The sequence below is a fragment of the Gavialis gangeticus genome, unplaced genomic scaffold (genome assembly GCF_001723915.1).
Source record: "Gavialis gangeticus isolate Ggan-Ray unplaced genomic scaffold, GavGan_comp1, whole genome shotgun sequence".
NCBI classification, from domain to species: domain Eukaryota; kingdom Metazoa; phylum Chordata; order Crocodylia; family Gavialidae; genus Gavialis; species Gavialis gangeticus.
Genome location: NW_017729006.1, coordinates 7,709,476 through 7,735,470, shown reverse-complemented (window position 1 = coordinate 7,735,470; position 25,995 = coordinate 7,709,476). Strand labels below are relative to the sequence as shown.

Sequence of the window (25,995 nt, the reverse complement as noted above, 5' to 3'; positions counted from 1 at the left end):
GGCATTTCCAGGTGCACCACTGTCACTTCCAGGTCAGCATGATCAGCCCAGGAGGGACCATGGGGATAGTTTCATAGTGCTTAGAGTCAGAAGGGACCTAAACAGATCATCAGGTCCAACCCCCTGCCCTAAGCAGGAATGAGTGCCAGGGTTATAATGCCCCAGACAAATATCTGTCCAGCCTCTTCTTGAAGACCCCCAAAGTAGGGGAGAACACCACCTCCCTTGGGAGTCCACTCCAGAGCCTGGCAGCCCTAACTGTAAAGTAATGTCTCCTGATGTCCAGCCTGAACCTTTTCTCTAACCATTTGTGGCCATTATTCCTAGTAACCCCCGGTGGTGCCTGGAGGAACAGAGCCTCACCCAATTGCTGCTGGGCCTCCCTGGTGAGTTTGTAAACAGCCACCAGATCCCCTCTCAGCCTTCTTTTGTGGAGGCTGAATAGATTCAGGCCCTTTAGCCTCTCTTCGTAGGGCCTGACCCACTGCCCCTTGACCACGTGAATGGCCCTCTTCTGGACCCTCTCAATGCTAGCCACATCCCTCTTAAAGTGCAGTGCCCAGAACTGGACACAGTACTCCAACTGTGGCCTAACCAATGCCACATAGAGGGGAAGGATCACCTCCCTGGACCTACTTGTGATGCATCTGTAGATGCATGACAAGGTACGGTTAGCCTTACTGACTCCTTCCTCGCACTGGCGGCTCATGTTCATTCTGGAGTCAACAACTCCAGGATCCCTTTCTGCTGCTGTGTCGACAAGAATGGTGTTCCCCAGCCTATAGGTATGCTGCTGGTTCCTGCTCCATAGATACTATACCCTGTACTTGTCTGTGTTGAATTCAATCCTATTCTCATCTGCCTACCTTTGTAACCTGTCTAGATTTAGCTGGATTCTGTCCCTCCCCTCCAGCATGCCTGCCTTGCTCCACATCTTGGTGTCATCAGCAAATTTAGACAGCATACTTTCCACACCCACATCCAGATCATTGATAAAGATGTTAAACGGTACAGCCCCAGGACTGAGCCCTGGGGGACTCCACTGCCTACATCCCTCCAGGTCAAAAATGACCCATCCACCACCACTCTCTGGGTGCAATCATCTAGCCAATTTGCCACCTATCTGACTGTGTAGGCATCAATGGTTTTTTAAAAGAATGTATTGAGAAACCGTGTCAAAGGCCTTATTAAAGTCCAGGAAGATGACATCCACCTCCATGCTGTTGTCCAGGGACTTTGTGACCTGATCATAAAAGGAAACCAGGTTAGTTAGGCAGGATCTGCCCTCAGTGAACCCTTGTTGGTTGCCCCTGAGGATCGCTTCTTCTGGCACCCCCAAGAGTGTAGGTCTTGCCTGAAGTAGCAATTGAGCTGGCTCAGGGTGAGTGAGCTGCTATGTACAGTCTGTAATATCTTGGTACGGCTTTTGGTACAGAAGGAACAATTTGTTCTTACAGGAACTTTGAGTAAAGTAACAGTCTTGCTACTGCCCTTGCAAGGGCATGGGGCCTAGCCTTGTTGCTGTTCTGTCATACCAGGAAGTTCCTGCTGCCTCACCCAGACTGGCTCCTGGGATAGAGATACCACATTTCCTGGACATTCTGTATTTCTAGGAGATTTTATTCTAAGTCACACAGTCGCCCATGCCTCCAGAAAAATCTTTTTTCTCCCTACATTTTGCCTTCCAAAAACAAAGTGTCTATCTTATTTGGTGGTGGTTCAAGATGGAGGTGTTCACAAATTTGAAAGAACAATTAGATGCTAAGATACCTGACCCATCTCCTGCCCCTTCTCTTCCTGTTTAATTATGTTAATTTTTTACTAAATTATGCCATTAATATTAATGTTTCCCCTAAGGATATCTTCAGATTGTGCACTGAGACTGAGATTTTCAAAACAGTTTAAGCACAATAGGATTAGGTTTCGTTGGTAAATCTGCCAATTTAAACTTTTACCAAAGTAAAAATATAAACAAAATGCATTTTAAAAGAAAATTAAGCTGGAATAGTAAGCACTTAAAAATACAATTTCTAGAGTTTTCTTAACATACAAATTGATAAACAAAGACAATCCATCATATGGAATATGCTGATTCCCACTGGTTCATTGGCAGGCATAGTACTTTTAGATTTACAGAATCCTCCCACTGGAGCCAACAAAGTATGACAGCAATAAAAGGTTGTCATCTTCTGGGTGGACCAAGCATTTCACTTACGTTTCAAACTACATCCATCGGCTGAAGAAGAGTGAAACTTGGGAATACAGGGTTATTTTTGTAAAGGTTTCCCTAAATAATTAAGTTTAAGCCAGAGGAAGACAGTGGCATAGAAGACCTGACATATTAAATTTGGCAGGTATAAGTAACTGAAAACATTCTAATGAAAATTGTTGGGTGCCTGAGCTTTAGAGATTGTTAATTGTACTTTAACTATAAAGATTTAACTATGTCATGTGTATTATATGTATTTTAAGGCTTGACTGCTTCTTATGAAATTCTAGTTTTGGGGATCAGGAGATGAGAATCATTCTGTAGATCACCTTAAAAGTAGGATTTAGCTAGGGTTGGTTTCTTTGTTCAAGGGCATAGGAGATACTTTTATAATGCTACACTGTGAACTGAACAAAGCTTGTTTTAATTTTTTTTTCAGTACCAGTATTGTATCTGAGAAATACCCAAGCAGTTTCTCATATTCTAGTATAAGCGACTGTTTTACAGGGTAGGTTTAGGCAGATTGTCTTGGTTTCGCTCCATGGGAGGGCAGTTCAACTATTTTCATGTCATGCCCATTAGCACTGTGCCACAGACACAGTTTGTTCATAGTGTTCATGCACAGTTTGTTCATGCTAAGTGCCTGTGATCAACCTTTCCTCCTCAGACGCTTGCAAATGGACTTCCTTAGGATATGCCCCAGTAAGTTCCTGGGTACTAGATAAGGCTAACCATTCTGTAGTTCCCCAGGTCCTCCTTTTTGCCTTTTTCAAAAGAGAGGCATTATATTGGCCCTTTCCATGGGCCAGTATAGGCCAGGTACTATACTGGTACCTTGCCCATCTCCCATGACTTCATAAATATTATTACCAAGGGCTCCAAGATCACTTCTTCCAGTTGTTTCAATAGCTTGGGATGAAGTCAGGTGCTGCTGACTTGAATTCATTCAGACCCATCGTAAGTTCTGTCTCATTTGTTATTTCATCCTTCAGCTGCTTCCCATCCATATCCAAATAATCTTTATTAGGTGTCTGGCTGCAGCTTAATTTTTTTTGTGAAGACTGAAGCAAAGTAGCTGTTGAATAGCTCTGCTGTCTTTGCATCTTTTGTTAAGAGTTCACCTTGCCTATTTAATAGTAGTCTTTCTCTTCTGGCCAGTGTATTACAGAACCTCTTCCCTCACCAGATGCAGCTCATTCTTTATCTTTGCCTTCCTGATTTAGTCCCTGCAGGTTTTTACTATTTTCTGGCCTGTGTCCTTTGTAATCTGCCCATTTCTTAGGCTTTCCTTTTGCATTTGAAGCATCCTAGAAGCTCCTTCTATGGCTATATTGGTCTCTTACCACTCCTGTGCTTCCATCATGTTGGAACAGTTTCTTGTTGGACTTCCAATACTGTGCTCTCAGAAGCTTCCAGGCCTCCTGAGTGCATTTATCCTTCAGTGCATCTTCCCACAACACCATGCCTAATAATTCCTTGAGTAGGTTGAAATTCACTTTTTTGAAATATAGCATCTTAGGTGTGCTGGCCTCATGCCTTCCCCATCTCAGGCTTTGGAATTCTATCATATAATGACCCTTCCTCTCAAGTTTCCAAATCAACTTTACATCCTCCACCAATTCTTGCCTATTGGTCAAGACAAATCCAAAACAGATGTTCCCCTAGTTCAGTGGTCACTAACCGGTCAATCGTGATCAACTGGTTGATCAGGGAGGCTCTGACAGTCAGTCTCAGCCCCCGGGTGGGGCTCAGGCTGAGATCAGTTGTCAGAGGCTCTGCGATCGGGAGTGGCAGGACACACATGGGGAGTGGCAAGACGCACGTGGCTGGGCTGAGCCTCCTGCCACTGGGGCCAAGTCAGGAGAATGAGACAATCCCCCTCCATGCCCCCTGCTACTGGGTGAGTGGGGCCCTGGCCAGGCTGAGCCAAGAGAGTGTCGGAGGCCAGGCAGCTCATCCAGTCATGCAGGAAGGCTCCCACCACTGTATGCACCCCAGCAAAGGCCCAGGGGGCACATTCCCCCCCAATTTGTGTGATCTGCCCCAGGATCCTCAGAAACAGGGAAGTGAAAGCCACAGTTTTAAACTCAGCTCTCATTTTTGGCGCCAAGTTTAAAACTGAGGCTTTCACATTTGCTTCCCTGGGAGCTGGAAGTGGGGCCCCTCCACCAAATGGGGCTGGGGTGAAGAGGGGTCAGGGCCAGGGTCAGGCTGGGAGAGCTGCACTGTGCCTGAGGGAGGGAGGTGGGCTGGGAGAGCTGTGCCTCACCTGGTGGCAGGGGCAGTTGGGGTTGGGCTAGGCCAGGAATGCCACACCGTGCTGCACTTTTGTGGGCGGTGGCGCTGGAAGGACCTTGGGAGCTATAGGCCCCCAAATTCATCTTAGCTGCCCCCCTGCAGCCACCCCTCCCAGTGCCACTGCCCACCTGCAGAGACAGTGCAGTGCTCCCAGCCCAACCTGGCCTTCTGCATCTCTGTGGCTGCACAGGACAATGATGTTTCCCTTCTCTGGTCAGTATCTAATTTTTAAATGGTAAGGTTGTAAGGCTAAGGCCCAATGTGTGATTCAGGTGTTATTTGTCTTGTTCAACTGTATCCATTTAAGGGGTGTGTGGTCTGTTATAAGCATGAACTTTAGCCTAGTAGGTAATAGCAGAACAGTTCTATTGCCCGCTTAAAGGCCATACATTCTCGTTCCACCATAGCATATCAGGTTTTGTGACTCACCAGTCGATGGCTGGCATAGGCTACAGGCCTGGATACTCCTTTAACTTCTTGGGTTGGTACCACTCCAAGGGCATTCCAGATGCATCAGTCTCCAACATGAAAGGCTGGCTAAGTGAGGAGTAGATAACACTGGGTTCCCACATTAAGCTTTCTTAATGTTTTCAAATGCCTTTTCAGTTGTTCCATCCATCTAACCTCCATCCCTTGGATACCCTTTAAGAAGACTGTTAAGCAGGGCCACCATTTCTGAGAACTGGGAAATAAACTTTCAGTAGTATAGGCCAGGCCAAGGAAAGACCTAACCTGCTTCTTTTTCTTAAGTTTGTTATACTTTTCCAAGGCCTCCACCTTGTTCAACACCAGTTGAATTCAACCTTGCCCTACCACAAAGCCCAGGTACTTAGTTTCCTCCTGCCCAATTTGGGTTAGTGGTCATACCTGATCCTCTGAGGTCCTGGAGCACAGCCTGGAGGTTTTGCAAATGCTGCTGCCAGCTGGGTAAAAAGCTGATATTGTCGATATACACTGGAGCGCATCTCTGATGCGGATTCAGAACTTTGTTCATCCAGCATTGAAATGTAGCCACTGCCCTGTGCAATCCGAATGGCATCCTACAAAATTCAAAGAGTCCCCAAAGTTTGCTGAATGCCTTTTTTCTCTATTTTCTGGTGCCATTGGTTTTTGCCAGTAGCCCTTAGTTATGTCTACAGTTATGATGAACGGAGCCTGGCCAAAGCAGTCCACCATTTCATCCACTTGGTGCATAGGAAATGCATTGAATTTGGCTATGGCATTTACCTTAAGGAATCATCTGGTTTATAACTGGTACAGGGAATCATCTGGTACTATAACTAAAGGTTTTCTCCATTGGCTCCATGAATCCTGCACAATTCTCTTAGCCAGCGTGTGCTAGATCTCTTTTTGTACCTTGGCTTGTAGCCCCTGGGGTCCCTTTTCTCTGACTGCTCCAGGAAGTGTATGGATGTGAAGTACCACCCACTTAGCTAACTCTGGTTCTTCCTGGAAGACATCTCCAAATCCTCTCACCATCTGGGTCAGCTCTTGGCATTGCTCCCCTGTCAGCTGAATTCCCATTCCTGGCCTTGCAGGGTCCTGATCTCTTGCTACCTCCCTTACAGTAAGGCTCAATTTCCACAAGTCTGGGTTGGGTTTTAAGAACCAAACTTCCTTTTTCTTCATCTTTTTAAGGAGGTTGATATAATATATTTGTCATGTTCATCTCTGTCCTGTCTGTATTATTTCATAGTCAATGGGCCCCTCTTCTCTTGATACCTGATATGGTCCCTGCAATTGGGCCAGCAACTTACTGTGGTTACAGGGTAGCAGGAGCAACACTTTATTACCTGGTTTGAATTCCCTTTTCTTGGGCCACTGGCTGTATGTACACTCTCTTTTGACGTTCTCGAGCCACCCTTAGGTTTCCCTGAGCAATCTCATAGGCAGAAGTCAGTCAGTCTCACAGCTTCAAAAGGTAACTCAGAGAGGTCTCTCCAGTGCCCCCCCCACCCTGTTTCTCCCATTCCTCATGAACTATGTCCAACAGACCCCTTGGCTGGAACCCAAAAACCAGCTCAAAAGCTGAGAGTCCCTCTGATGCTTCAGGCACTTATAGTTTCATAGTTTCATAGTTTCTAGGGTCGGAAGGGACCTGAGCAGATCATCTAGTCCGACGCCCTGCCATAGCAGGAAGAGCACTGGGGTCAAATGACCCCAGCAAGGTGGTCATCCAACCTCCTCTTAAAAACCCCCAGGGTGGGAGCCTGCACCACCTCACTTGGAAGCTGGTTCCAGACCCTAGCCACCCTGACCATGAAGTAGCGCCTCCTAATGTCCAACTTAAACCTTCCCTCCGCCAGCTTGTGACCATTGTTCCTGGTCACTCCTTGCGGCGCTCGGGGGAACAGGGACTCCCCCAGCGCCTGCTGATCCCCCCTAACCAGTTTATAACAGGCCACAAGATCCCCCCTCAGCCTTCTCTTTTGAAGGCTGAACAGGTTCAGGTCCCGCAACCTTTCCTCATAGGACCTACCCTGCTGTCCCTTGATCATGCGAGTGGCCCTCCTCTGGACCCTCTCGATGCTGTCCACATCCCTCTTAAAGTGCGGCGCCCAGAACTGGACGCAGTACTCCAACTGCGGCCTGACCAGTGCCGCATAGAGGGGGAGGATCACCTCCTTGGACCTGCTCGAGATGCATCTGTGGATGCACGACAAGGTGCAGTTGGCCTTCCTAGCCGCCTCCCCACATTGCCGACTCATGTTCATCTTGGAGTCAATAATGACTCCCAGATCCTTTTCCACCTCCGTGCTGACAAGAGGGGAGTTCCCCAGCCTGTATGTGTGGTGCCTATTGTTCCTCCCCAGGTGCATCACCTTACACTTGTCCGTGTTAAACCCCATCCTGTTCTCCTCCGCCCATCCTTGTAACCTATCTAGGTCTAACTGTAGCCTGTTGCTCCCCTCAATTGTGCCCACTTCCCCCCACATCTTAGTGTCATCAGCAAACTTGAACAGGGTGCTTTGCACCCCCTCATCCAAATCACTGATGAAGATGTTGAACAGGGCGGACTTCTCAGACTGCAAACAACAAAGGTGGCAATAACTGGTCCCTCCTCCCTATGATTCCCCTGGATAGCTTCCTACAGCATCCCCTTCAATGTCCTATTGAACCACTACACTAGCCCATCAGGTTGAAGGTGGTACATGGTGGTCTTCAGGTGTCTGATCTGTAGGAGCTTACAGAGATCTCTATTGACACCGGACATAAAATTTGTCCCTTGATTGGTTATAACTTCCTGAGGTATCCCCAGTTTAGCCACCCACTTCATTAATTCAGCAGTGATTTTTGGGGCCATAGGCACCATTTTGTACACTGGGTGCATAGGCACCATTTTGGGGGCCATCACTGACCGTGCACTACATCTAGGAAACTGACCAACCACATTAGGGCTGTGCAAAATTTTGCCAGCTGTTTCATTTCAACACTGTTTTGACTCATTTCAAGCTTGAAACAGGGAAACTGAAACAAAACAAAGGGCTTCAAAACAGCCTCAAGACGAAATGAGGGCAGTTGAAATGTTTCCAAAGTTTCTAAACCATTAATTTCCTATTTGCTAGCCTAGCAAGTGGGATTCATCAATATCCTTTTCTTTAGTTTCTATACCCTTTTATTTTATTATTATATTCATTGATTGATTCCTTTCAATTTACTCCTCCCCCCAAAATCCTTTTTGTTTAGTCTATTTTGATTCTTTTTAAATAAGGCATGCAGGGAGTACTTGAGGGAGGAGCTGTGTAAGGCAGGTCCACAGGTGGCCTTACACTTCACCTCAGACATCTGGAGCAGCCAGGGTGGGGATCATGAATACCTCTCTCACAGGGCACTTGTGCAACCAGTCTGGCTGTCGGTGGGCTCTTCTTCCAGCCAAGGTGATGGATGAGTCCCACACAGCAACAGAGATCATGGGCAGGGTAAGCTCACCCGCGTGTTCATGATCATCGACTATAAGGCCAATATGGTCAAGGCAGTCCATGATATCAGCTTTGTTGGCATCCCCTGTGTGGCATACAAGTTCCACCTTCTTGTCAGGGATGCCTTGGAGGGGGACAGGGCTGCCAGTGGTGGCCCCAGCACCACCAGCAAGCTCATTTCAAAATGCAGGAAGGTGGCAGGCTACCTCCACCAGAGCATCAAGGGGGGAAACATGCTGCAGGACAGACAGGCAGAGCTGAACATCCTACAGCACAAAATCATGCAGGATGCGGAGACTTGGTGGAACTCCACATACCTAATGCTTGAGAGGCTGGTGGAGCAACAGAAGGCCATCCAAGAGATGGCCTTGCTCAGGGAGATTGGGATCAGTGGCCCCCTTAAACAGAGCTAAGTGGGATACCATCTCCCAGATCTTGGCCTTCCTTGAGGCCACTGAGTCTCTCAGCTCAGGCAATGCCCTCCTTAGCCAGATGATCCCTGTAGTGAGGGAACTTCAGAGCCAAATGGAGAACTTCCAGGGGATCAGTCTTCCTGGCTGGGGCAAGCTGCTGTCAACAGATGTGCAGGCATTGGTGAGGTGGCTGAAGGAGGCCATCAGGAAACAGCTTGATCCGTTGCAGTCCAGTATGGCCCACATGCTGACTGCCATGTGTGACCCAAAGGTGAAGGGGAGCACATGCAGCAGCCAAAGCCTGAATCAGCGGATGGCGGTGCTGGTGACGAGAGTCAGGGAGGCAGAAGGGCAGAGGCAGCAGGATGTGAAAGAGGGGGATCCACTGTCCCATGTCAGCATGCCATCCATCAGCCAGTCTCCTCCTCTAACACAGGTGCTGCCAATGTTGGTCAAGGGCATGGCTTCCATTGTGGGGTCCAGAGACACCAGACCCCACCATCAGGCAGGTAGTGCTCAGTCCTTGGTGGCTGCCTATCTTGCCGGGCTGTGGAGTTGCTGCAGTGCGACCCCTTTGCCTACTGGGCAAGCCGCAGCCAGATGTGGCCAGATCAGGCCATGGTTGCCCACAAACACCTGTCCTGTCCACCAACCAATGTTCCAAGCAAGAGGGTGTTCAGGATTACTGGTGATATAGTGACACCCCACTGCACCTCCTTGGATCCTGGTTTGGTGGAGCAGCTGGTGTTCCTGAAGGTGAACCTCCTGCTGCTGGGGTTCCCCAAGCTCCAGGTGCAGACAGAATAAATGAGACCCTCCTCACTCCATCCACTCCTATTTCCTTTTTTCATTTTTTAAAAACCATTTAATGCCCCACTCTGAGAGCTGGAGGAGGCACTTACTGTATCACCAGCCAGCAGGAGAAGAACATGTCCCTGCTGGGCTTCCATGCCAAAACTAACTTGGAGGTATGGACTGGGACTACGGGGAAGGTCCTGGGCATGACTGCTAAAACTGAACTCTGCCAGGGTCATGAGGCTTGTTGGGACTGCTGGTGGTGTGACAGCCCCAGGAAATGCCAGGAATGAGGATTCCCCTGGTGAAAGGTGGGTAGGAGGCACCACACACACACACACACAGTCCTGGCTGGGAAAAGCTCAGACCAGTTCATAGGCTCACTGTGTATCAATAAATTTGCCCATTATTGAACACAAAGGTCATGGTTGGTCTGAGGGTGACTCTCCTCACAGAACAAGGCATCTGGGTCCTAAATCCAGAGTCTACATCAACCATTTGTGCACTAAGTGTCTAAGGTTCTATAAAAGGACTTGTGGTCTTTTCTCACCTCCTTCCTTCCTGGCCTAAAATCGAATTCTATAGCATTCTGGGGATACTTCTATTCTATACAGGATGACTTCTTTTAACTTCTTGTAGTCCCCCACTTCTTCCCAGGGTAGGGCTCCATAGGCTGCTTATGCCCTACCTGTCAGTAGTAGACCCAGTTGGTAGGCCCACATCCTACAGCCTACCTTAGAAGTGATTCTAAGTAGGCCTCCAGATCATCATCTTTATCCATCTTTGGCATTCTGAGACTCACAATTGGTCCAATCCCCTGCCTCCCTTCCAGTTTCTCAATCAAAGTTTGCTGTCTCCCAAACTATGGTACCATGGGCAGCTTGCTCCTCTGTTCTAGGCTGAAAAAGATCCTCCATTTGTCTCTGTTGTACCTGTAAAATTTGTATCAGCAAATCCTGTACCGGTGCAGCTCCAGCACCTAGTAGGAGCTATTGTTGCTTCATGTCCTTAAATTCTCTTTATGGCCTTGGGTTTACCAGGGTTCCCAGCCAATGCACCAAATATATGGTCTTGCCCCTTTTCCATGGCTCAATCAGTGCTGTGTGCCCTCCTAGGGAGTACATTACCTTCTTGGGATGCTTGCCCACCACAATTTGATAATATTAAGGTAAAATTCTATCCTAGAGAAGGAAACTGACCCTGCCATCAGGGCTCTCTTTCTACTAGTCCAAAAATAATCAGCTATGGCCTGGAGTGAGGCTTCATAGGCCTATAGTGGGGGCTCCTCCAACCCCTACACTCCCACACAGGCCTCCTGGTTGATTAAGGGCACCTAGTGTTAACGCTTCACAGACAGGAGTTAAACACAGTACCTTTCTGGTTGGCTTCCAGGAATTCCCCATAGTCTATCAGTCACAAAAATAAAAAAATAAGGGTAGGTGTGCCCCTCACCCCCTGCCACCACCTCTCTCCAGCATGGAGTTCCTCCCATTACCACCTCCTGCATCCTTTTAGGTTCTCCTCCACATATTCCCAGCCTATCAACATTGGTTTCTGGTCTCCAGCTGTGACTCATCTGTCCTGTATTAAGGTGAATCACCTATGGTGAGCTGAGATCAGGTGTTTCCTCCCCTGAGGGTGGGAACAACTGTGCTGGTTACTGCCCTGTCCCAGACATCCCTGTTTCCTCTCCCTTCATTTCTGGGCTTGCCTGCACCCCAACCTAGGAGAACTTATGAGGTAAGAGGATTATCCCGTTGTACCCCCGGACCTACCTCGGGGCTTCCTGGGAGTGCTGCACTGGGACCAGCTCTCCAGCTGCCCTGCTCTAGCCAGCATTACAGCTCATCCCATCACTAGTGAGGCATCTTGCCTCTTGGACACTGAAGGGAAGGGAGCAAGCAGGGATTTCCTCCCCATGACTCCCCCTGTCCTCCTACAACTTAATGTCCACAGATACTCTTCCCCATTCTGGTTATATGGATCCTGTGTGCTGGTAGTAGTTTTGACACTGTGGATTCCTACAAATCTTATCATGTGAATCATGTGTAGGTGTTTACACACTTTATATTACATGGCACCCTACTACATCCTTTAGAGAATCTCATGGCACCCTGGTTGAGAATCACTTCTGTAGTCTAGAAAACTGCCACACATGCTATCTGAGTCTAACAGTGAATGTCACCAAGAAAATTTAAACAGTAAAGAATGCAGCTATTCCATTTGAGAAAGATAGCCTGTGACCATATTGAGCCCATCTTGTACATGCAGAACTGGCTGTCAATTATCAGTTCAGTGAAATGCCAAAAGCTCCCTACTATTAACCTCTGAACAGTGTTGCTTCAGAGACTGCTACTCCCTTCTGACCCAAAATATTAACCATCTTCAATTCAAATGCTAGTTCCCATGAATGGTCAAGATTCTTATGGACCAGGTAATTTTTCTGATAAGTCACCACTTGTGGAATTTCCTGCTAGAAATGCACACAAACGTCATGTGCCTACACAGTGGGGAAAAAAATTGCAAGATGTACTGATTTCCTGCTAGAATTGCAAGATGCACTGGAATTTCCTGCTAGAAATGCACACAAACGTCATGTGCCTACATAGAGGGGAAAAAATTGCAAGATGCACTGATTTGTCTAGGCCTCTCACCAAGGGCTGAATTGTACAGTCCTTACATTTAACATTTTTTCTCTGTCCAGTAAAATTGCTAGACTACAGAGGATGTATGACTTGTTACAAGGGTTGATTTCTTGTTCTGGGAAAATGCTATATTAAATTATGGATTTTATGGATTACATATTTTAAATCCTGCAAGCAGTGGTGAAGAGAATACTATTTAAGCATAAGTTTCCCTAACATTAATTTCACGTGGCTGGGGCTCAAGCCCTGAATGTAATAGGGACAACTTAGAACCCTAAACTGAAACATTGGTAGGTAAGGGAGGAAATACTGGGTAGACATACTGATGTAGCAATGATTTATAGATAATTGTTACTCGTTCTTTTTTTAATCTTAAAAATCTGTAATTATATTTTAGGTTTATGCTTTAAGCAAGTTTTTCTTTTAGTAGTTGCAATTACTGTATGTTGGAGCAGGCAAATGGGATAGGGCCAGATTGTGTTGTACCTGTTACCAAAAGATGGCGAGAGAAAATGAATTCTAAATATTATTTTTTAAAAGGTTGTAGCTCTTAGAAAAATACTCTGAATGTAGCTACAGCACAGTACAGCTGGTGATTTAATAAAATAAAATAAAATAAAGACTGAGAACATGTTACATGCTTTGTTTGCAATGTTAAAACTTCTTAACTTTCTTCTGACCTGTCCACAAGACAGGTAAAAACTGTGGTATCTCAATTTTTTTTCAGGAACTTTTTAAAAATACAGTTTCCTATTTTAGATTTTTTTATTATGGTTTTTCTGTGTGTAGGTTACATGGAATCTGCTGGCTCATAACAAAACTGAGAGATGCTGATTCTCCTCCCTCTCCACTTATAAATGGTAGTAATAGCCGTGTCTATGTGGAAATCCTTGAGTACACTTTATGTCATTGCATTTACATCTGTGCTAGCAATAACTACAGTACAAGTTCAAACTGTACTGATCAACTGGATACAATTACTTTTACTAGCTTTTTCAAACAGTTAGAAAACACGTTTTTAAAAACAACTGTGCCCAAACTGTCAGCACTCTTGCCATTGCTAACCCTGATACAATGGAAGTGCAATGATGAAAGTTTTCCTGAAAATTGTAAGTAAAGATGCAATCATAATGACCCCTGTTGAATATTAGCCACTGAGTAAAGCCATTGAAATCTGATTGTTCTTAAGTGCCTTGCATTTTCCCACTAATCATTTACCTTTATTCGGTAAAGATTTTTATTATGACTCTATTTCTTTGGCTTATTCATTTTTAATCCTTGACAGGGCTTTAGCCCTTACCTTGTGGCTACCTATTTTCCTTACTAGTTTCTTGTGAGGGATTTTATCAAAAACCTTTTGAAAATCTAAGTAAATTACTTCCACCAGATGCCCTTTATCCACTGTATTTTTTACTCAAAGAATTTAACAGGTCAGAAAGGCATGACTTACCCTTAGAGCAACTAGGCTTGTTTGATAGTATCAGCATATACTTATCCAAGAGTTTCATTCCTCTGTCCTTAATTATACTTTTTCAGTTGTCCTTTTACTGAGGTGAAGCTCAACAGATTATGATTCCTATAGTCCTGTCATTCCTTTCAAAATGTGAGCACCAGGTTAGAAACTTCTCAGTCTAAAAGAACATTTTGTATTAAGGAATACACATTATTTACAGTTTACTTTCTCTAGCTTAGTCTTCTGTCTCCATTTTGGTATTAAAGTGTTTTTACTTTTTAAATTATCAGCAAGTACCAAATAAAGAATGCTTTCACTCTCTTACCATAAACACAAAGCAAGCATGAGCTATTATAAGAGCAGAGGATTAGGTGAGGCAGTTATAACATGTATTGAAAATATGTTAAAATAGTAAAATGTTATTTTAAATACAATCATTTTCAAAACAAGTCAGATAAAATTAATTTCAGTACTGTAAAACCTGATTATTCAAATTTTATACAAATAAAGTTATAAAAAAATGGGAAAGTTAATACAAATTTCACCTCTCACGCTCACCAGAGGTAGGAAGTGGGACAACTGAGAAGCCCCTTTCTGGTTCTGTCTTGTGGCTTTTCACGGATAGGTTCTGCAACAGTAGTTGTAGCTTCCTCCACATTATTTGCATAGGTTAACAGAGTTTCTGCATCCACACAACTGGATTTGCAGCATCTACTCTGCTCGTCTTCCTCTAATATATCCTTCAACATTGACTTTTGTGACATGAAGACTCTTCCTGTAACACACAGGGCTCTGGCATGTGCAGGTCCCTGCTCTAACTCATGGCACTTTGCATAAAGTGTCACAAGTTAGAGTAACCCCTTGACCCAACAGATGTTTGCCTATTGGGTTGGGGGTTAGAGGGGAGTGGGGGAGAAATCGATCCTGCCTACCTGTCCTGCAATCAGGGCAGTTAATATTCTTTTACCAAAATAATGTTAAAACACTTTAATCTCCAGTGCTGAAACAGTATTTGCATCATTCTGTTTTTTTCTTATTCTGCTGTGTCCTTTGTTTCAACTAATGCACATTTGCTTCATTTACATTGGGTATGCTTTGACCTCTCCCTATTATTTTGGTATTTTGCATGGGAACTTTTTTTCTTTTTCCATACTTTTCAACATTATTTTCAGACTATTGAGATAGGTATACCCTGAATATACAATAACCCTCTAATTCCAAAATACATAATATGGCTACTGTCAGGAAGACGTATTTTAGGAACAGAACATAGTCTCCATAGCTGAATTACCCAGATCTAAATTTGAGCTCAGTACAATCAACTGAGAATTGTATATGAGGATCAAAGGACTAACAAACCCCATCACTGTTTCATATTGGATAAAGCTGCATAGCTAAGATTATTCATGACTACCAGAGGATTTACTTAAATAACTTTTTTCTGAACATCCAAAAGGTGCACCATCTTGTCAAAATGCTTTGAGAATTCAAGAAATGTTCAGAATCAACACAATAAGTTTATCTGTCTTTATTTTATGAAGACAGATAAACTTTCAGTATCTATAACTTGTTTCAAACCTTAACAAAAATATTCTATGAAATTAGCAAAAGAGTTTAAATGAATATTTACATTTTAAACAACTATTCACTTCAAAATATACCACTATTTTGTTAGAAGTGTTATCAGTTAATACTTGACATTAAATTACATTTGAATTCTTTTTATAGCATTCACTTATTTAAGCCTATGAATATGGGCGGTGGGGCAGGGAGGGGGGATAGACAATATGCAGGTATCCTGATAGGGCTGGTTATTCTGTTTGTGAGTTGGTTTCAGCATTAAACATTTTGGAATTCAGCCATCAGAGAATCTATTTCTTTAAACTTATTTGTTATATTCTCAATACAATCCACCACCCTGAAAGCTATTCCATCAATAACAACACAGTCCTCTTGGCAGTAGCTTTCCGCTGGACTTCCTTCAGTAATCTCTGTATTGTATTTAGTTACCTGAAAAGAAAATATGCATTCTCTAGATGCATTACACTTGAAAGAAATATCATTATCCACTATATTTTATTATCAGGATTTTAAAGATCAGTCAATACATAGTCCACCCACATGTAAAACAAACTGTTGTCATAAGCAGAGAGGTGGAAATTCATTTATGCATACAGTAAGGTAAATGCAAAGATTCTGGAAGAATATAGCTAATATTCAGACTGCAGTGTATAGTTAATATTCTTTTAAGGTATATACTTATTGAAATAAAATTCATTCTATTACATCATTATTTTATAGACACCTAATTACTTGAAAAATTAAAAAGTAAGAAGAGCCTTTACCAAAAATACTGTGAAACATATCTCAAAATATAGGGCAAAAGTGATACCTTGCAATACACAATACAAAAATTAGCATGCTATGGATAAAGACCTCCAAGGGAACTGGAGCTCTGCAGCATTCTCCCCAATTTCATGAATCTCTGAAGTCTATTTGAATTACAGTCTCCATCATTCTTAAGAGAGACTTGAGGAGGGAGAAGAAATTGTTTGTATAGTACATATAATTATATTCTTTGGGAACTAGACGCACTTGCAATGGGAAGTTTGGCCTGAGACAGCCTTCTCTTTCTAAATCTCTTGAGTTGAGTGATAGACCTGCTGTGAGGAAGTGGAGCTGTCCTTGGGAAAGCAAAGACAAAGGAACAGTATAACAGCCACATAGATTTTGCCCAGATGCTCCTACTTTTCAAGAGTATCTTAAGCTCTATGCTGATTTCAAGCATGTGTAGATTTAAGAGGCTAAACACTGATGGTTACACAAAAAAGGCCCAGTCCCTGACTAAACACTTTGAAAAGTGTTTAAGCAGTTTCTTAATTTCCATACCCATGTCCACTCAGTGATATCCACTCACCAAGGGACAAATTTGTAACACAGACGATACAAAAATTGGATCTACATATGCTTTCATCCTGTCTACTGCTGTATTTTCTCACATACAACATGCCCCCAAATAAAACAAGCACTTTGGGGCATTATTACACATGCTCCAGGGATGAAGCAGGGGATGCTTTCATTAGAGTGGCTATGAGAGCCGCTCTAATTAAAGTGCCTGCAGTGTCTCTTGTATCAGCATCCCTGACCTTCAAAATGGCAGGGTTGAATGAGCTTTAGTTGAAGTGCCTCACTACCATTTGGAAGCATGGGGATGATGATACATGAGACATGGAGGCCGCTGGAGCATGCTAATTAGCATGCTCCAGCAGATTCAATTAATCAAGTCTGCACAGACATGCTGTAATTACAGTGCATCTTAGCAGCTCCCTGCACACCTACAGGCACCCTTTGTTTTTGGAAGGCACAATGTTTAGAAACATATATAAATTCTTCTGAAATACTCAATGCCTTTTTCACCTCAGAGTCCACAGGCAAATTCAGCTCCTGGACCACCGCATCTGGCAGTACAGTCTGGAAAGAAGGTAAGCAGCCAAAAGTAGTGAAAAAATAGGTTAGGGCCTATTTAGGAAAAAGATGGATGTGTGGAAGTCTATGGGGCTGGATGTGATGCACTCGAGGATGCTAAGGGAGTTGGCTGATCTGATTGCAGAAGCACTGGCTATTATCTTTGAAAACTTGTGGTGACTGGGAAAGGTCCTGGATGATTGGAAAAGGGCATCTTTTATATAGTGTCTGTCCCAGGGAGCAACCAAGGGGAAAACCCCAGGGAGCCCAGGGGGAACCCAGGGAGCAGGAGCGGGGCAGAGAAAGAAAAGAGAAGCAAACAGAAAGATTCTCACCTTTAGCTGGGACCGCGACAAAGCCAGAAGTGGTGGCGGGACCCGAGCGGCTCACTAGCCGCATTTTTATAAAATTGCGGCCAGCTGATGGCAGCAGTTGCAGGAGCCAGTCGAGGGAGTTAAAAGGAGCTGCATGTGAGGAGAAACGGAGGAGACCAGCAGGAGCGCCAAAGGGGGAAGCTCTCTCGGAGTCCCCTCAGAGTGGAGGAGCGTGGGGGTTTGCAGCCTGCAGCCCCGGAGGAGAGAGTGAGACCTTGCAGAAAGAGATCCTGCATACTTCCCCTATAGCTCTAAGAATAAGTAGTAGCCATATTAGCTGCCATGAGTGATAGCGTCTGCTTGCTCTATTCCACCCTGTTTCTTCTCCAGTGAAGAAAAAACTGAGGTTTATCATTTATGACAATGACCCCAATTTTGGAGAATTCATTTTGGATGGAAAGGCTACATATGGTATACCGGTAAATATGGCATGAGATGAATGGTCCTGCAAACAATTTTAATATTCATTAATTATATACTCTTTAAGCCAGTGCTTAAACAGGTTATACCTCCAACATATTGATTCAAGATTAGCAGAGGAAATTTGTATTTTAGCAAAATGGGCTCTATTTGTAGTAGTAATAGACTCAGAAAAACAGATGTAATAAAAATGTTTTAATACTTCTACATACTTACGCTTTTTTATCTTTAATGATATAGATTGGTAGGCTAAAAATGTACAAATTTTTTGTATGCAACATAAAAACATAAGACTGGAAGGGGGCTTCTGAATAACACAGACTAATATCACTGTAACAGAATAATTGAGATAAAACATTCTTGAGTGAGAGATTCAGAAATGTGCATGAACAAGGAAGCAACTGACTGAGGAAGGTAACATGTTCATAAAAGTGAACAGAATGCTATATGCTGCTGAAGGTCAATAAACAAAACACTTGATAATTATTCACTTCATATTTTTAGGTTTTAGAGAACAATGTCAGAATAATAGATGAAAGAATAGTACATAGAAGTACTGAAGTCTTGTGCTGTTCCATTCCAGTTTCACTGGAAGACATTTCTGTTTATTTTCTAAACAAATTTTAAGCAATCATTCTTACTTTGTTGAATATGCACACGTTTTCAAATAACTTGATTGTGGCCTGATATATGCATCTCTCTCTCCTTTTCTTTAATGTTATAAAAAATCCCGTTTGAATGTGATATATTACACTACTTCTATAAATTATGCTATTAACTGAAATATATAGAATTACTTACTGGAAAACCTATACTATATTTATATGAATCCAGGAGAACATTGCATGTAGGACGACCTCCCACCCTACTAATTGAATCTATACATGGAAAATTATAAATTTGTTATGATTTTCCATATATAGAACCTAATTAGTGGAACATCATCTTAAATTCCACTGTGTCCCCTCCCCATCCCACAGGGAAATCAGCAGTGGGGGGTGAGAGGCCAGACCCCTGCCACTTCCTCCCCTGCCCTTGGCCTCCCCCATGCCTGCCCCCCATCACCTGCTTCTCTGTACCTGTCTGCACCCACTGCCTAACCCCCCAACCCCTGCCCATTAGTCCCCAATATCTATGCTTACCCCACCAGTCTCTGCCTCCCCTAGCCCCTTCCTCCTGCTGAAGCCTGCCCCCCTTACCTTCTGGTGAAGCTCTGTTCCTCTGGGGCAGTCAGAAGAATACACCCCTAGCACAGGCCAACCCCCACCTCCTCTACCCCTTGCTCCTTCCTCTAGCCTGCCCCCCACACAATGCCCAAGCTTGCCCCCGCAACTACCTTCCCACCATACCAGCTGCACTCTGAATTAGCACACTCATCATTGGTGTGGCTCCAGCCTAGCCTCAGTCCAGCCCAACCTCAGAAAAATGGAAGCTCCTGGCTGGTCAGAGTCAGGGCTGGGATGGACCAGAGCCCGAGCAGAATGTAAGTGGGGAGGGGGCAGGCAAGGGGTGAGAGGGCAGGTTGAAGGTACCCGGCCAGTCTCTCCTGCACTTCTCATGGCTGTGTGCCCCCTCCCTTGCCAAACAAATCATTCCAGCCTGGGACAAGTGGTGTCTCAAGTCCAGCTTCAACCCAGGGCTGGGAGCCAAAGCTGTAGCTGCCAGCCCCAGACTGGTACTTATATCTAAGACACGGCTTCCCCCCCACCATCCTGACTGACTGGTGGAAAAAAACTTATCTTGGATTTGAGAAAATATGATGTCCAGTCTAAGCTGTACATAGTGGGCTCATCTGGCATACAGAAAATTAACTTTGATGTGGGGTGGGCAGTTAATCCATGTAGCCCACAGCTGTTCAACCCCTGGCTCACAGGCCAGATTCAGTCCACAGAGCAATGTCCTCTGGCTGACAGGAGTCCCCAAAACTCCCAAAGTTTGGCAGCAGGGTAGTAGTGACACTAACTGCCACTCTCCTTCTGCCAAATGTTGGGACCTATGGGGAACCCCCAAGCCATGCTGGATTGGCGTGCCTGGGGCCTGATGGGCACATAGGGGCTGGTTGGAGGCAGTGCAGAGCCTTAGCTTACAGCACAAGACCTCAAGGAGGTAGCATGGGGCCAAGAAAAGCATTGCAGGACCCAATCCAGCAGCACGGGCCACAGGGAAGTGAATGGAGATAGTCTGGGACCCAATCTGGCAGCACAGTGCTTGATTGGGGGCATAGGGCCAAAAGAGGCATTGCACAGCCTGATTCTGGTGCAGAGGGTCTGAATCCAGCCTGCAGCCCCAGAAGGTTGAGTACCACTGGTGTAGCCCCTCTCAGCCCCAGTCTATGTGGTAGTTTTAGTAGTCCCATTTCAAAACTGCTATTAGAGCAAGGTACTCAGGATAACAATGTAGCAAGCCTTATTAAGGTACAAACAGCTAAGCAGAGGCCAAGAGCAGCTCTGAGTAAGGCAACCCACATTAATAAGGTAAAAAAAGCTGAGCCCAGCTTGTTTCTGTATGAAATAGCAAGCACATTTAAGTCATCTCAAATAGTGCCTTTAATTGAAGTCAATGAGATTTGGCAAATAGCTAATTCCATTTGCAGGATATAAATGGCTGTCCATCTCACCTGCAAGCAGCTAAAGTCACTTATACTTTAGCTCCAATGCTTTTACCAAATACCTACTTGAATACAAATGTAATAAAACAGTAAGAGGAGGCCTTCCAGGGAAAACTGAAAAGATAAGAACATTTATATGGGAAGCAATTTATTTGGTTAGTATTTTTCACCAAAGCATGCTGGGCTAATAGGAAATGTACTGTGTCTGTCTTTTCTCTTGTTTGATAGAGCAGATTCAAAAACTGCATCAACTGTCTTGAGACTGTCCATTACTGACATACGTACAAAATTACTGTGTTGTTTGTTTGAACAAGGACCAAGCATGCCTGGGACATAAAATCTGCAACAGGGTCACCAAAAATCATCAGATTTTGGAGAATACTTAAAAGCCCTCTAGTCCTCTTTAGTAAATCTTCCTGCAAGTGGCCCAGAGAACTTCAAAAGCTGAATAAAAAGGGCCCTGCTGATAGTGTCAGTAATGTGCAAATGAGGGCAACTGATCAAGAGTCCAGTTATATGTATGCGTGCCAAGGCTCTGCACACCAAATTATGATGTCTGAAATTAAGACTAGGCCAAAGAGCTGAAGAAGCAGCCCTTCATAATTAAGATTCTGCAGGATTTAGCAATGTAAAAGCTGAAGATTAGAACACAGCACAGTTAAATCTATACGGATGCAAATACAGAGCTGCAGTGATGTAAAACTGTTAGTAAGGTAATACTACCAATCTCTGTATAAAAAAAAAGAAAAGAAAATGTGTAGACACAATTAAAAGGAATAGAACATAAAATCTTACTAAAAGGTAATACTGGAAACTATAGTAATGAGGGGCTTCATAGAACCACAAAACAACCATTGGTCAAATGGCACAATGCAAAAAGTTTAGAGAAGCACTCTCTCAACACTGACTGTTTCTTGGAATATCTCACGCTGTTCCACACAAGAGGAAAGACCACTCCAGACTTAGCCTTAAGTAATAGAACAAAGCTTATTTAAGAAACTATGTAGCTAAATTGATATACTGACTACAGTATAATTATATTTCGCAGAATACCTACAAAAGTGACATTACACTTTAGAAGTAAGATTTCCAAGACTAGTCAAAAAAGTAAAAAAAAACACCCAAAATAATAGATGTAGCACAGAAAATAATTAGATGTATCTACTTAAATAAAACAACCAATAGCAATGTCTCAGAATAAAAGGAACTGAACAAAAAGAAAAAGACAACGAGCCAATCAATATGATTAACAAGGCAAATTTACATGGCCAAAAAGAAATCCTTCAAAATTTGGAAATCCAATTAAAAAATCAGTTTCATAAATTACATTGGGCAATAAGAAAATCAGGGACAAAAGTGGATTTTAAAGAGCAAACAGCTAAAGAAGTAAAAACAAAGCAATAATATAAAATTTCTCAGAATCAGAAAACCTGAAAAAAACTGATAGCATGCTTTAAAGGAACAATTGTTGAGAAGCAGCATTACTTTTCCATCAGGTTTCACTACCGATAACACTGGTGTGAGATCTGCCTCAAAAATGCTCTTTTTCTGGTACCTAAAATGAGTAAATAAAATGAGGGAATAAAATGTTAAAACAGGTACTGAACCAAACTAAAAAATGCAGTAAGTTGCCAGGCATACCTCCAAATATTTTTAAACTGTTTAAATATATAATAGTTTGGCTGCTAAAAAAAAAGTTCCAGAGAATTACAGAGTAGCAAACCTATGGTAAGCTGGTTGAAATAACAATTAAAAACAGCTCAAGAACACATCCAAAATATCATGGTATGAGAGGGTCCAGTTAGTTTGGTTTATGCAAAGGGATGTAATGTATTTCATTCATCTATTAGAATTTTAGACTGTGTCAATAAAAAGAGTACCACCAGATATCATTTAGAATTCCAAAAGTCTTCAACAAAGACTTGCATTAGAAGTCCACTAAAAAAAGCTAAGTAGTTGTGGAATTAAAACCAAATATCACCATGTATTAAACCTAGCTAGAAAAGAAAAACAAAGATAGGATTAAATCACTATCTTGGGGTAGGGTCCCTAGAGATGGCCGTGATGCCCCTAGGGCCCTGTGACCATACTAGCTTTGCCCTGTGGGCACCTTCTAGTTTTTCCTGCCACATCTTGATGGTTAAGATAATAGATAGTAGATGGGAGGCTGCCCTCAAGTTGCTATGCAGTCATGGTCCTGGTGGACCCCACTAAACCATCTATGTCAGGGGTGGGCAAAATATGGGCCGTGGGCCAGATCCAGCCCATGAGGCCATCCTTTCTGAGCAGTGGGGCCCCTAAAAAATTTAGAAAATTAATATTTATCTGTCTTTGGTTCCTGTCACCATGCAGGCTGCAGTGCGGGGCAGTGGGGTAGGAGCTGCTTTTCCTGTGCTCAGCACCAGCTTGTAACCTGCCCCCACTACCAACCTGGGCCCCGCACCAGCTCTAGGCTCGCCTGTCGGGGGTGTGCATGGTGGGAGCAGCTGTAGCCCCCCTGCTTGCTGTGCTGGGCAGTGTTTGCTGCTGCTGCCCACCTGAAGCTCATGAGCTGGGCAGCCCAGAGGTGGCGGTGGCAAACACTGCCTGGCATGGCAAGTGGGGGAGGTTGCAGCCGCTGTGCATAACCCCAACGGTTGAGCCAGGAGCTGGTGCAGAGCCCAGGCTGGCAGTGGGGACAGGTTACAAGCTGGTGCTGAGGATGGGAAAAGTGGCCCCTCGCATGCCCCATGGCTAGCATCCTACTCTGCAGCCACTCACAGCCTGCCTGGGGCTGCCTGTGCCTGCTCAAGACAGCCTCACTTGGGCTGTGAGCGGCTGCAGCAAGGAGCACCACCCACAGGGCAGGGGAGGGACCACTTTTCCCTGCATTCAGCACCAGCTCCTTCCCTGCTGCAGAGCAGGGGTTCAAGGCTGTGCACTGCCCCCTGCCTGTACCACAGGGCTGGGGGGGCACTGGGAGTAAGTAAGTGCATGGGGCCCACACCGGTGTCCCAGGTGCAGTGCCAGCAGGGCCCAGAGCAGGACAGCAGGAGTACAGGGTCCTGGCTGCCAGGGGCTCTATGGAGCTGAGCCAGCTCTCCCCTCTTGCTGCTGGTGCAGCTTAACCCAGCTCCACAGACCCCTGCCACCCTGCACCCTGCTCTGGGCCCCACCGGGGCTGGCCCTGAAACATTGGTCCCAAGACATTGGGACATTGGTCCCAAGATGGTGACCAGGGGGCCGGGCATCTATCAAGGGGAAGTGCTACCCATGTAGCCCTTGACAGCTTGCCAAAAGTGGGTAAGAAGCCCTCCACCCAAAACAATTACCTGCCCCAAGTCTATGTTCTTAGACCCCTTTCTGTGTCCTGCTCTACCTAAGTGCCTTGCGGGACACCCCAAGCCTTATGGGCTAGATGCATGACTCCAAAACCACCCCTTTACCATGCCCCATGCCTTGCAGGTGGTATTCAAATGTTGTCCCTCTGAGGCCTTAATCTAGCTCGGCCTTCTGTTGTCACTGGGCCCCTGGCCCCTGTCTGTGCACCCTCACTGGGGTTGGGCTCTCTGCATCCCATCTGTGAGCTCCCTGGCACTGAGCTCTCAGCAACCCTGTCTGCATGCCCTCACTGCTGCTAGGCTCTACACCATAGTGTGCCCAGTGAGGGCTCCTCCTCCCCAACAGCCTCAGCCCGGTCCACCAGTTTAAAACACTAACAACATAAATACAAACCCCTGGGCTATAACATAACAACAACAACAACATCGGAGGTCACTCTGCCGCTTTAAGGGGCAAGCTTCTCCCTCAACAATGTGTGGCCCCTAGCCTCAGATACTTTAGGAGTTCCTAGAGCCCCTCATTCTTACCAGCAGCAGAATGGCAAACAAGCATCTCTGAATAGAGCTCCTGCAAGAGCTCCTTCTCCCTGGTTGCTGCCAAAGCACTAACTACCTTCAGTCTCAACCCTGGTGCTTATATGTGCCCAGGGCCCTGCCTTCTTCCAGCCAGCCGACCAGTTACAGGTACCAGTTAATTCCCTCATCAGCCTGCTGCCACAGCAACCTGCACCTGTAGAGGTTCTGCCTGGCTCCTAGGGCCCTCTCTCTAGGCAGCTTCTGCCCTTAAAGGAGCAGGCACACCTTAGTGCCCTGCAACAATCACCAATAATAATCTTGGCTAAAGTTAGGAATAGGGTGTCTCCCTGTTTTGTACTAAGTCTAATCTGGAAAGTGGGTGAGTAGGGAGGTATCAATATTTGTAGCTGACCATAGGTAGTTTAGCTGAGCCAAAATTAGAAATGATCCTGAAGAGAGGCCTCAACACAGCTCAGAGAAGATAGATCAGAAACTTTTGTGCTCTTCCTATCACTTCAAAAGAAAAAGGGACATTCAATATGATTTAAAAACAAGAATCTAAGAAAGGCAGTGAAAAGAAGTATTGTGTAAACTAAGTCCTTCAGGAGACTGCTCTATCAAGCTAACTATCAGGATATAAGCTAGGTAGGGATAAGGGCACTTTCTATCCACCCTGTTGAAGTTTTAATGCTGTGAAGAAAGAAATACAAGGTCCTGAAGCCAGAAGAAGATCAAGCAAGAAGCAGCATGAGTCTCTAGAATAGTGGCTAGGTTACTTCCCTTGGGGGTTAAATCCTGGGCTCCAAACTATCTCACCAGGATTTTTTTGTATGCATTTCTGGAGAGAGGATTGTTTCAAGGGGGGTTGAGGGGTGGTTGTTTTTATTTGTTTAATTAATTATTTATTATTTTGTTTATTAATTACATAGTGGCTGTTTAATGTAAAATGCATAAAGAACCCTGGAAGCAAGGAGAAGCCAAAAATACATCCTGAAAAATCATCAGAAAACAAAATTCTGCAAAGGGACCTAAAGGGCTGGGAAAGCCTAAGAATAGTAAAGGCACAGGGCTTCAATACAGCTTTAATATTATAAAGGAGACGCAAATGACCCCAAATAGACCAAATTAAAGCCTTCTGTTTTCTTAGGATATTGGTCTAGAGAGAAGTAAGTAGAAGGTACACTCCTAGATGCAGTGGCAAAATGAACTATGTATATTCCAAAAGCTAGGAAAGAAATGAAGCACAAAGATAAAACTCAAGTGTTTGTAATTCAAGGAACTATTTCTCTGAAGAGTTTGACAATAAAACATCTTCCAAAACACTGCTTTTTTCTAATGAAAGAGACAAGTATGGAGAATACTAACAGTAAAAAAAATGCTGGCTATATGGGCACCTATACATGTGATCCGAGGTGAGGTGGGAGAGGGCTTTAATTAGAGCAGGACTGAGAGCTCCTCTAATTAAAGTGCCCGCAGTGTTATGTGTATTCAGCATCCCACGCTTCAGAATGGCAGTGGGCACATTTTAACTAAAGTTTATTTGACGAGCTTTAGTTAAA

The 25,995-nt window shown here is 44.5% G+C and overlaps 1 protein-coding gene across 1 annotated transcript in view; it reads right to left on the bottom strand.

Moving 5' to 3' along the window:
• Positions 1–15,246: 15,246 nt before the first annotated feature.
• The window catches only part of ZCWPW2 (zinc finger CW-type and PWWP domain containing 2), a 151,230-nt gene continuing 140,481 nt past the window's right edge, over positions 15,247–25,995 (bottom strand). Inside the window, 1 exon segment of the mRNA XM_019508705.1 lies at positions 15,247–16,417. Coding sequence (XP_019364250.1) covers positions 16,209–16,417 — 209 coding nt within the window. The 3' untranslated portion in view covers positions 15,247–16,208.